The sequence below is a fragment of the Girardinichthys multiradiatus genome, chromosome 6 (genome assembly GCF_021462225.1).
Source record: "Girardinichthys multiradiatus isolate DD_20200921_A chromosome 6, DD_fGirMul_XY1, whole genome shotgun sequence".
Lineage (NCBI taxonomy): Eukaryota > Metazoa > Chordata > Actinopteri > Cyprinodontiformes > Goodeidae > Girardinichthys > Girardinichthys multiradiatus.
The window spans coordinates 3,022,704-3,035,521 of NC_061799.1; the positions used below are offsets into that span (position 1 = coordinate 3,022,704).

Below are 12,818 nucleotides of genomic sequence, written 5' to 3' on the forward strand. Positions count from 1 at the left end.
CCCAAACAATTTAGAGTTAGCACATCATTAAAGCATCTCAAGCAACATAAAATCCATCGTTATCCATACCATCTGTCACCTCAAATGCAGAATCATCACAATCATGACAAACAGAAATTAAGTTCACATCCTTATCAACATGTAACATGGAAAAATGTATGAGTCTCATTACCATTCCCCTAACCATTGGAATAATACAACATGAAAGAAACATCAAAATAAAAAAGAAACATAAAAGAATCACTTTACTAACCAAGATGTCCATCCACCAGCAAAGAACCAAGACCAAGGATTCCAAGAGGAACTCATATTCTCCTTCCGTTGGGTCATCAGCAAGTCCTCAAACTTATCATGGATACTTGTCATGTTATTAGACACATCAGGAATAAAAGTGCAACATTGTTCCCCAATTAAATGACAAACACCACCCCTCTCAGCTAACAGATAATCCAAGGCCATTCTATTTTGCAAACTCATAGTTCTTATAGCCTGCTGCTCCGTAGTTAGAACAGTGAAACATTCCTCAGATAAAGCAGTAAGATTTTCTAACTCAACTGACAACTCATTAATCCTATGGGCGGCGTTAGTAGCACCATAACTAGGAATAATTGTACCCAAAATCCCTTTCCAATGTGGGATCCTAGCTCTCTTTTACCGTTTGAGCATTGTCTTCCTCTCTAATAATGGGCTGATTGAATCATAAGTCGTGACCGTAGGTAGTAAGTGAGCTAGATAACATACTCCAGACCAATTAGCAGGCAGATACAGATATGATCTGTTTCCACACATCCAAATCATGTTCTTAGGACCCGAGAACCCATCTGTACTAGGAAAAGTAACAAGAACCCTGGTTAATTTACCTGCCATGCCATACAATTGACTTCCATTCGGTAAGGCTGTAAGATTAAGAGTTAACACAAAAGGATCTGGAGCCAAAGATTCTGAAATAGTATAAGGATCAGTTCTGACAGGACAAGGTCCAGATGTATTGCTGTGGGTCAAGGCACATGAAACTGGTATAATAGTTTTGCAACCCTCCGTCTTTCCAAGGAAATAAGGTGTGATTTCCTCCTGAGCAATACAAATATCTGGATCTTTAATCGGATTTCTTTTACCCCGAATTCTATAAAGAGTTCCTGTAGACGCACACGTTAAATTAGTCTCACTAGAAAATCTACTAACATTTCTGCTTTCCCTTACAGTATAATTCCTCACCCAAGGAAAAATGACCTCCACCAACCGGTTATCTGGAAATATAGTAGCTAGAGTATAAGCAGTATTAATAGGAACTGGTACCAAAAATGGTTGATCATTAATAGCATGTGGAATCAAACAACAAACATAGCAACTATCATTTCTTATCTTCCTCACGGTTTGATGCATCAGTTGCCACCAGACATTATCAGCATGGTCATAGTAGTCAGAAAAGTGATGAATCTCTCTTCGAATCCGCTGATAAGTATTATTAGCACAATTCCTCACATTAGCCACACATTGTCTTTGCTGTACCTTTTCCCAAATGAACACAGGAGTAATAAAAATACTTGCAATACCAATCATTAGCATCAGAACAGAACATGTTCCATTCAACTGCATCGTGACCTTGAAGTGGAATGTCCTTTCTTCTGGTACAGAAAGCAAACAGTTTTTTCTCAAAGAAAACAAATTATAAAAAACTTAAAAAAAAAAAAGAAAATCCTGCTGACTCCTGAGTGGCTTCTGCGCTTCAAGCTGCCCTGTTACCAGTCTGGTACAGGTGGGCGGTCGTTGGAAGCTCCTCTAGGTAGGAGGTTCAGAACCAGGATGCTGCTCGGGTGGTGTTCCAGTGAACACCTTGAAGTGCGTAAAATGGACCCAGGTGTCACGTTCCTGGACCTTTACGGCAGTGTGAGTCACCAGCAGAATTTGAAACGGACCTCTCCACCGCTTGTCTCTCCAGTGACGTCTCCTGGTATCTCTAATCAGCACCCACTGTCCTGGCTGGAACTGGTGCAGGAGTCTGTCAGCTACTGGGGGTAAGGCAGCTTTCACCGTCTGATGGGAGAGAGAGAGAACATGACAGAACCTTACAATATTCCAACATGGAATGTTCAAAATGAGCAGTTGTTAGTGTGCTTAGATTAGTACTCGGTCTTCCCTCTATATTTGCAGGATTTCAAAAGGACTCAAATTAGCTCTGGATCTATTTCTCATCCGCATATACATAAGAACCAGAGGGAGAGCTTTTGGCCAGGACAAGCCTGTTTCTTCACAGCATTTAGCCAAATTACTCTTTATTGTTCCATTTTCTCGTTCTACTGCTCCACCTGATTGTGGGTGGTAAGCACAATGTGTCTTCAACTGGAAACCTAGAAGCTTACTAATTTCTTGCAAAGCTTTGTTAACAAAATGTGTCCCGTTATCACTGGAAATCACCTCTGGGATTCCCCAGTGGGGAAGAATCTCTGTCAACAAAGACTTCGCTACAGCACTGCTGTCTGCGTGTTTCATTGGAAACGCTTCAACATATTTAGAAAACATGTCCACGACCACCAAACAATATTTCTTCCCTTCAGCAGGTGTCAACTCAATGAAATCCATCATCAAATGCTGAAATGGGAACCGTGGAGGTGGATGTGCTGCCTGTGATTGTGCAGGAACCCTCGAGGGGTTGTGAGAAGCACAGATCAAACATCTTTTACAATAATTTTCAGCTACCACTGAAAACCCATTTGTATACCAATATTTTTTAACCATATCCAGCATTCCCCCTTTGGACACATGATCCAATCCATGCATCCATTTAGCAAACCAGGGAAAAAAACTTTTAGGCAGGCATGGTCTACCATCAGAAACATGCCAGCCAGAACTGCTGTTAAAGATACACCCAGCTCTTTGCCATTTTTCTTTTTCCTGTGAAGTAGCAAAAGATTGCATTTCAGGAACAGTGACAGCTTACGAATCAGTCAGAGAAAGAAAAGTGTCATTTGAGGAGAAAGGCCTCAAAGCCGCGGTTTTTGCTGCCGAGTCCGCGGCTGCATTACCCCTAGAAACAGAATCAGACTGTCCTGTGTGCGCAGCACACTTAACCACAGCCAAACATGCAGGTAACAAAATAGCATCCAAAAGATGAGACACTTGTCTAGCATTCAAAATAGGTTTTCCATCTGATCTCAAAAAGGAGCGATGTTTCCACAAGGCCCCGAAATCATGCACCACTCCGAAACAATATCTTGAGTCTGTGTAAATAGTCACAGTCTTTCCTTCTGCCAACTTACAAGCTTTAGTCAAAGCAATTAATTCAGCTGTTTGAGCTGAGTAATGCGCTGGCAAAGGACCTGAGCGCAAAACAGCTGAGTCAGAGCACACTGCAAACCCTACGTGGTTCAGACCCACTGCAGAACGGGAGGAAGACCCATCTACATACAAGATAAGATCAGGGTTAGTCAAAGGGGTGTCTTGCAAGTCAGGACGAGGGGTACAAACAACATTTAAGACAGCTGCGCAGTCATGACTTTCACCATCCTCCTCAGTAGGCAGTAGTGTGGCTGGATTTAAAGTGTTACAACATTTAATTGTAATGTTGGGCATGTCCAATAATGAAGAATACCTCAGCCACCTTGCTGCTGATAGATGAGACGTCTTTTGTTCCAGGAGGATGATGGAAACAGAATGTGGAACAAAAACTGTCAATGGATTATATCCAACAATGTCACATGATGCTAACACTGCTTTCTCAGCTGCAGCAATAGCTTGCAAACAACCAGGCAGCCCAGCTGCAACTGGATCAAGTTTACTGGAATAATAAGCCACAGGTCGCAATTTATCACCATGGGATTGCAACAACACAGATGACATGAAACCAGATTTTTCATCCACCATTTGAATAAATGGCTTGTCAGAGTTTGGTAAAGCCAATGCAGGCGCAGAAGACAGGGCTGTTTTTAAATCATTGAAAGCCAGTTCTGCCTCATCTGTCCATTTAATTTTGTCTGCAGCTGCCAAGCTCCTCCCATATATTAAACTGGCCAAAGGCGCTTCCAGCTCAGAGTAATTCAGAATGTGAGCTCTGCAATAACCTGTCATACCCAAAAATGACATCATTTGTTTCTTGGTGACAGGTTTTGGGATTTTCAGAACTGCTTCAATGCGCTGAGGGGACAGTTTTCTGCTTTTATGTGAGAGAACATGACCAAGAAATGTCACTTCTTCCTGTACAAACTGCATTTTAGATTTTGAAACTTTGTGACCCTTTTTATGAAGATGTTGAAGCAGTTTTAAGGTGTCTTTCCTACACTGATCCGCTGATCCTGCTGATAACAATAAATCATCAACATACTGTTTAAGGACAGTTCCAGGAGACAGAGTCAAATCAGCCAAAGAGTCCTTCAGAGCTGTGTTAAAAATAGTTGGACTCTCTGTGTAGCCCTGACAAAGACGAGTAAAACAATATGGCTTCCCATCAAACTCAAAAGCAAACCAATACTGACTGTCCTTGTGTACAGGGACAGAAAAAAACGCATTTGCCAGGTCTATCACTGAAAAATATTTAGCTTCTGGTGGAATTTGTGACAGAATCGTAGAAGGGTTCGGAACTGATGGTGCACGGGCCACAACAGACTGGTTGACAGCCTGAAGGTCCATGACAAATCTCCATTTGTCAGGCTCTCCGGGGGGCCTAATTTTTTTTTACAGGAAACAACGGTGTTCTCACAGGTGAATTTGGACAGGGTACAATTACCCCAGCTTTAAGGAGGGAATCAAAAACAGGACGAATTCCCTCCAAAGCTTCCTTTTTCAATAAGTATTGTTTCTGACATGGCTTGTAGTTTGATTTAGGAGTAACAACAACTGGCTCACCATCTGTAATAAGACCAACATCATATTTGTGAGCAGCCCACAATGAATCAGGCAGCTCTTCAAGATCTGCATCCGCGGAAGAAGCAGTAGCTAAAAACAGATGTGAATGTGAAATCAGTTGCACTGTACGATTACAGGAAACAACAGTGGGATAATGTATTTTAAAAGTATTTTGAGAAGGAGACGCAAACACATATGGGACATCTGTCTCCCACCAATCAGTGGCAAGGAGACAACACCTAACAAAAAACCCCACATCCTTCCATTCCATATTTTCAGACTTGGCCAGTAATACATGCGGCACCGAACCAGAAACTTGAAAAAAAAAATGCAGCTGTTCTTCTTCCTGTCGTTGATAACATCATCGCTGTGTAAAGCATGTCTTTTCAGCTCCTCAAACCGCACCCCATGTCTCCAACCAACATAAAGAGTCTTAGTTTGTGCTGCGATCTCAGGGAGAAGTCCTTCCATAATATATCCACACAGCATCTTTTCCCAAGGACCCAAAACAGTAAAGTCAGCGGGACGTTCCATACCTGAATGTTTATTGAACGCTTCTTCCATCCGGTAAAGAAAATCAGCGACAGTCTCATCAGGACGTTGTTTAACTTGTTGTAGCACGGCACAATCACTCCTCTGTGTAAATTTTGTGATCAAGTCAGTGCACAAATGTTCTATGGCATTATACCATGGCCCATTACAATGATTTAAATCGCCATTTTCATCTCCAGTTGTCACGCCAAGGCACACTGCAGGATCTGGCAATCTCAGACCAACTAACTCTCCAGGTTTGATTTTTGCTGCAAGGAGCCGGCGAATTTCTGTGCCGGTAGGTCTCATTTCATGGCATAAAGCTTTAAATTCCGTAGCAAACTTTCTTCCATCTTTACGGGATCCGGAAGTAACGCGGCGCTGGCTTGGATGTCTGCTGCAGTCCACGGTCGAAACACCAACTGAGGCTCATCTGTTCCGGCTACTTCCAACATAGGGCATTGATACTCTTCTTCCTCTTTGTAATCTTCTCCTCGTTGTCTTCCACTTCGTAGCCATGCAAACTCATGAAAGCTAACAGGAGAGGAGAGGAAAGGTATTTTCTGGTCCTTTGATGATCCTGGTCGCTGCTCATCTGTAGGCTGGTGCATGATCACACCTTCCGCTCCGCTGGGGCCGCTGTGCTCGGTGAGGTCAGCCTGCACTGCAGGTGGATGTGTGAGTTGACTTACGGGCTGATGCTGACTGGCGAGTTGTCTTGGCTGACTCGCGGGCAGATTTGCTGGTTGGCCCGCTGCTGGTTGGCCCGCTGCTGGAGGAGGACGGGAGTCTAGATCGAGGTCTGCCATCTGGAGGGCCCGTAACTCCGTCTGTAATGATGGATATAGACAGGAGGGTGAAGCATCACTAGGTCTATATGGGGGTGGAAATGTGGGGTCATCAACGGCACAACCAGCATTGTCATACCTGTTTCCCACGTCCCCGGACAAATCTTTTCCCCCTGCCATCTGTTTCAATTCGGACTTTCTTTCCCTACGCATAGCCTCCGTAATCCATTCATTCCAACATTTTACCCATTTTTCTCTCTGATCTAAATCTTGTTTTTTAATCCTTTTTTTATTTTTTATTTTCTCCCAATCACCATCCATCAACAGTTTTATTTTATTCAATTGATTTACACTCAAACTTCCACCTTATGGAAAACCAAACTTGTCCTCCCAAATTAAAGCACATTTAACACAATGATCCCCACCTTTTTCTTTCATTATTTTATAAATCGCAAAGTCTGGAGAAGGAGGCACCCCTGATGCCTTTGAGGTTCCAGAACCCATTTTTTCCTTTTTACCCGTTCAGCGGCACGTCTGCCGTCTGGCTTTTCTCCTTTATGAGGTGTAGAAAATTGCAAAAAACCACCCGCAAAACCCTGTGTTCTGCTTTATGTTATTGTTACCAATAACAACCTCCCTGTATTTCCATTACAGGGTGACCTGGCACTCAACTGATGTCCTCCCTCTCGCAACTCTGGAACCTAATTAATCAGTTAGGAGATGATGGTTAATGTGTAATAAAAAATAATATACATTATATCATACAGAGCAAAATCTCACCCAGATATATTTGAAGACAAATAGTTCAGATCCAATCGGCCAGAAGCCGCAGGCGGGCACCAGAACTCCCCTCCGTAAAATGGAAGTGGACTGAGGACAACGTCTCAGGCTGGCCAGGCGTCCATGTCCCCGTCCTGCGGTCTCCTCTGGCACGTTAGATCCCGTTTGTGACGCTACAATTGTTGTGGAATTTTCTTATCAAAGTGGAGAGAAGTTGACTCACAAGAAGAGAAAATCCGGACTTTGTCTTTATAAGTTTTATTCAAAGGCATTCAGCGTTTGAATGACTCTGTCACCAAGCAAGTCAGTTAAGCAGAGCCCCGATCAACAGTATTTATACCAGAACATGACAGTGTTATCTCAACTTCAAAGAGTCTGTGTTTTATGACCCCAGACCCTTCTCGGGTTCAGAGGTGACAAAGTTATCTAGGAACAACCATCTGCTCCTCCCGACACATCACCTTAACAAATGGGTTTTAACCATTAAACTTCTGATAATGGCTTTTACAGCTTCCTCCTCTAACACAGATGCTCAGAGGAGTGAGGTAACCCAAAGGTCATACACTTTGGAACACTTACTACAAGAATTTCCATCACACTCCTCACACACACTATTGCATATTTTTGTGGAGAAACCTTGTATACTCACACTCAGACCCACAGGTGTTTAGATTCAGGTGTTAACAGATACACAAATGTTCTATATTGAGCCGCATTTACCACTAAATACATCTTGCATTGATAAGTACCGTGCACCTTTTGGTAAAAACGCTGGTAATATGAATGTTTCTGCAGGGTGTTGTCTTGTATTCTCTTCATTTGAGGAGGAGACCTGAGAGGTCTAGGTGGTTGATACACTGAAAAGTCTGTAATGTGCTTTGGTGCTAAGTTATTCAGTGATTTATAGACTAACAGAAGAATATTAAAGTCTATTCTCTGAGCTACAGTGAGCCAGTATAAGGACTTTAGAACTGGGGTGATGTGCTACACTTTCTTAGTGAGGACGTGGGCAGCAGCATTCTGGATCAACTGTAGCTGTCTGATTGACTTTTTCGGCAGACCTGTTGCAGTAACACACCGTTGCAGTAATCAATTATACTTAAGATGAACGCATGAATTAGTTTTTCAAGGTCCTGCTGAGACACTAGTCCTTTAATCCTGAAAATGTTCTTTAGGTGATAGAAGGCTGACCTTGTTACTGTCTTTATGTGCCTCTGAAGGTTCAGGTCTGAGTCCATCACTACACCCAGATTTTAAACCTGATGAGTGGTCTCTAGCTGTATTATCTGAAGCTGTGTGCTAACTTTTAAATGCTCTTCCTCTGGTTCCAAAACATTTTTTACTGCAGTTTTGTTTTGATTCATCTGAAGACAATTTTGGCACATCCATACACTGATTTCTTCTATGCATTTACTAAGCACTTGAATGGGTTTATAGTCACCTGGTGACATCGTAATGTCTAGCCGTGTGGCATCGGCACACTTATGTTGTTGTTTATTATAATCTGAGTTAGGGGTATGATGTAGATATCCCTAAGATATAAGTGCTTGTCCTTCAAATAGGATTTAAACCAAGCAAGTGCTGTTCCAGAAAGGCCGACCCAGTTTTCCAGGCGCTTTCATAAAATGGAGTGATCAACAGTGTCGAATGCTCCACTAAGGTCCAGTAATACCAGCTCTGTGGTTCTTCCACAGTCTGCATTTATACGGATGTCATTGAACACCTTGACAGGCACAATCTCTGTACTGTGGTGAGCACGGTAGCCTGACTGGAAGACATCGAAGCGGCTGGTCATTGTTAGGAAGTTGTTTCACTGCTGAAGCACAGCTTTTTCAATAATCTTACTGATAAAGGGGAGGTTTGATATAGGCCTGTAGTTCTGCAGTAGCAGCTTGTCCAAGTTGCTCTTTTTCAATAGCGGTTTGATAATTGCTGTTTTTAGGGCCTGGGGGAAAACACCTGACAAAAAAGATGTTTATTATTTGAGTTAAATTACAGACATTATGATGGGAAAGCTTTCTTAAGGAAGGCAAGGAGCAAAACATCAAGACAGCAGGGAAAAAAAAGCTTAGTTGCTGTATGATTTTCATAGTTTATTTGGTGAAATTGGGATTTTGCCAAAATCAGTTCTAGTTGGAGACAACTTTGGTATTGGACTTGACATGGATGTGCTGACTGCCCCTCTGCTGTTGTGGGTTTTTTAAGTGAAGAAGTTAGCAAATTCCTTGCAGTCCCTGGTAGAGTGGAGTTCAGATTCTACAGTTAAACCTGGCAACCGCTCAAATATGGCACAAGCATTATTAATGTTTTTGCTGATGAAGTCAGAGACGAAAGATTCCCTCGCATTTTTCAGCTGTTATATCTGTGGAATCTCTCTTTATAGATGTTATAGTTACCCTGGAGTGTTTGAGAGAACAGAGCAGAGACACAAAAAGAACACAAAAGCACTGATCCAGGAGTACTTTCTATGGAAGGAAAAGTAGATGTTAATGGATGTAGCTCCTTTAGTCGTTTCGCCTAGAAAGAAAGAACAGATAAACTCTGAGCCAGTTTTCAAGGTTAGAATCTGAAAGAGAGCACATATAATTAGTTACAGCAAAAGATCAGTCAGTAGCTATGTCTAGGAGAGAGAAAGGGTTAAACTCTGAAAAACAGGGCCAAGTGGATCATCGGTAGAGGGAGAGCATTAAGTTGTTGCCAGCAGAAGCTTGGACGATGCCCCCCTCCAGGACGGTGTCACAGGTAGACACAGAGTCAGGACAGGTGTAGCTTCTAGGAAGAGAAAGCCTATAGCAGCACAACTACAGAGATAGCTCAGGAAAACCTAAGCCACTCTAACTATAAATAAATCGGACTGAAAGATGATTGGGGTCCTCCTCGTTGCCCAGTACTTCGTGGTATATGGAAATTTAAATAATTAGTAGGAGTTGACTCATTTATAGTAACATAATCCTCTTGCTGCATCCAGGTTTCTGTGAGACACAATAAATCAATCTGATTGTCACAAATCAAGTCATTAACTAGGAAGTCTTTGAAGATAGAGATCTTATGTTCAGTACGCCACATTTAATTGTTTTATTTTTCTTTTCAGTCTGAGTTGTGTTTATTTTATGAGATTCCAGGCACTTTCATAAATTCATAATTTCCCCTCGGGGATCAATAAAGTATCTTTGAATTGAATTGAATTGAATGATTATGAGATTTTTATGTTCGCCAATTATCAATGTAGCCCACATCGTTTTCTGGACACAACCTGACAGCCAACGGTTGAATGAGAGCATATGGCTAAACATTTAATCACTGGTCAGATCAGGGAGGGGACCAGAGAAAATTAGCTACCCAGCACAGAGCTGGGCCTCCAATTCCGACAGCCTCACATCCAAAGCAACAAAAATGCTACATTTATTACACGTACCATTATCACTAAAGGAGGTAGAGGAGTAATTGAACATCTGACACAAAGCAGGAGAAAAGAGGAGACTCGGAGAAACAGCAGATCGGGTAGCCATGGTGGAGCTAGCGCTAAGCTAGCGACTTCTTACCACTCTGAGAAAAACCGTTTAAGACTCGGAGGGTCCCCAAACGTTAAACGCATCAACAGAATATGTGTTTTAATGTGCTTATGTATTAGAACAAGTCAGAGATATCTCAGTAGAGAGAAATCAGATCAATCGAGAGAGCCTTTACACGCCAAACAATCCACAGAGTGCAACAGTGAAAACAGGAAGTGACGGATACGCTTTACCCTCTATATATACACACATGCAGTGAAATTTTAACTTTTTGAAACATAGAGAGATGTTGCAATAGTACCTGTTACAAACTCTTTACTTAGAGCGCCTGTAGATTTCCTTTGGTGTTGCCACTGTTGCATTCCCCGACTAAAGAGGTCAATTCTTGAAACGTAGAGGGAAAACATGCTGCTTTCATCCACTTGGCCACTTGATCCAGTTCAAGATATCATCTGAGCTGTAATGTTTTGATATAATACATAAGGATAGGTATGTGATCAATTAAAACATATATAACCAAACTTATTATAATACTTTTTTCAATTAGGGCAAAGTCACGCGTTATGAAAGCTGGTCTAATACAATATTTTGCAAAACGTTTTGGGGCCCAACAACAAATAAAGAGATTCAGTCATCACGTCCATGACTGCAGGTATGCCAACATAACTGGCCTGCAAAGACTCCTGACATCAACCTTATAGAACACCTATGGGATGACCTAGAGCAGAGTCAGGTTTCCTCATCTGACCATTAACTCTCTAGGATCTACACTTACTGTGATCTGAGTGTCATTGGGAGGGTTCTTTTTTTTACCTTTGAAAAGAACGGATTTGTGCACTTGAGATGCTAACATTTCCTTCTTTGTCTGAAGAGCTACAGGGAAAAAATAGAATACATATGCAATAAGCACAGCACATCAACCAGCCTGTGATCACGTGACACCCAGCCGCTGTTGTAAATTCGCATTCTCATAAATATCGTATTCACAAATTGTTATAGCATATTGTATTCATAAAGATATACCACAGCTATAAACTTGAACTTTGTGTTTGTAATTTCTTCAAGCTGCAACATTTTGTTCTGTTTTCGAGAAAATATACAATACCTCTTTTGGATTTTACTTATGCACAACTATTGACTAATATGCACACATTTCTGTCTTTACATACACATTGTTTTTGACAGTGTTCCTTCCGCATACTTATGGTTTTGCCAAAAGAGAGACTGATTCAATCAGTGGGTTCAGGCAACTTAGCATTTGATTCAGACAATAGGGTTTAGTGTTTCAGCAATTGAGAAAAACTAACTCTGAGACACCATAAATACCACACATATACACCACAGCTCAATCTCATGCAACACCAGGCAGTTGTTCTATCTGCATTGATGATAATTCACTTACCTTTGCATGGCTATCGGATTTATTTAGCTATTGAACTACTTCAGGCACTCATAGGCTGTGTGTAACACTGAATTTGCTCACACTGAATTCAAATCTGCAGATCATTATGTATGAATAAAAATGTAATAAAATGAGACTGCGAGGTGACAGCAAATGTAAGTTATCCAGTTCTGTCACAGAAAAGCGCTATGAATTTACAGCTTTCACCCCAATACAACCAAGTTATACAAATTGGGTATGAATCATAAACGACACACATACTTTGATGTGGCAAGGCTTGGTGTTCTGAAAAATTGACTGTTTCTTTATGTTTAGTGTTGTGCAATAATGTGCTTAGGTTATTTAATATTTAACAAATAACCTTGGGTCTGTCAAGGATTGTCCTGTGAATACCAACCCAATATGGTGGTGGTATTAGAACAACAGATGAAATAGTGGCCACTCTGGGGCCAGCCCTGGAGGTGGGGCACGCTGGCGAGCGCCTGGTGGCCGGGATTTCGACCGTGGAGCCCAGCCGGGCACAGCCCGAAGAGGAAGCAGGGGTCCCATTCCGATTGGCTCACCACCCATGGGAAGGACCAAAGGGGTTGGGTGCATTGTGGTAGGGGTAGCGGCCGAAGGCGGAGACCTTGGCAGTCTGATCCTCGGCTGCAGAAGCTTGCTCTTGGGACGTGGAATGTTGCTCTCTGATGGGGAAGGAGCCTGAGTTGGTGTGTGAGGTATAGAGGCTCCGGCTAGAAATAGTCGGGCTCAGCTCGACGCATGGCTCTGGCTCTGGAACGAGTCTCCTTGAGAGGGGTTGGACACTCTGGAGTTGCCCTTGGTGAGAGGCGCCGAACTGGGCTGGGCATACATCGCCCCGCTTTTTGTCGCCTGTACGTTGGGGTTCACCCCTTTGAACAAGAAGGTAGCCTCCCTTCGCCTACGGGTGGGGGACGTGTTCTGACTGTTATTTGTGGTTATGCA

At 42.3% G+C, this 12,818-nt stretch overlaps 2 protein-coding genes across 11 annotated transcripts in view; one reads left to right on the forward strand and one right to left on the reverse strand.

The window, feature by feature from the left end:
• Positions 1-12,818, forward strand: part of LOC124869767 — a 93,213-nt gene that overhangs the window by 50,058 nt on the left and 30,337 nt on the right. The window contains exon 7 of one of the 9 annotated variants that reach the window (XM_047367873.1): positions 6,813-6,868. The exons of the other annotated variants lie outside the window; for them this stretch is intronic. Within the exon in view, the coding sequence (XP_047223829.1) occupies positions 6,813-6,833 (21 nt within the window). The 3' untranslated portion in view covers positions 6,834-6,868. Of the gene's footprint in view, positions 1-6,812; positions 6,869-12,818 lie in introns of those variants that run through there. 9 annotated transcript variants of the gene reach the window in all.
• On the reverse strand, positions 1,697-6,493 carry LOC124869772. Of its 2 annotated transcripts, XM_047367893.1 has the most exons (3): positions 6,063-6,493; positions 1,917-2,034; positions 1,706-1,833 (listed from the first exon to the last, which is right to left on the reverse strand). In XM_047367893.1, exons 1-3 carry the CDS (start codon positions 6,477-6,479, stop codon positions 1,793-1,795), a joined length of 576 nt encoding a protein of 191 aa, XP_047223849.1. In that variant the 5' UTR covers positions 6,480-6,493; the 3' UTR covers positions 1,706-1,792. The 2 variants fall into 2 exon arrangements, with proteins under 2 accessions (XP_047223848.1, XP_047223849.1); XM_047367892.1 differs by having other exon boundaries at positions 1,697-2,034.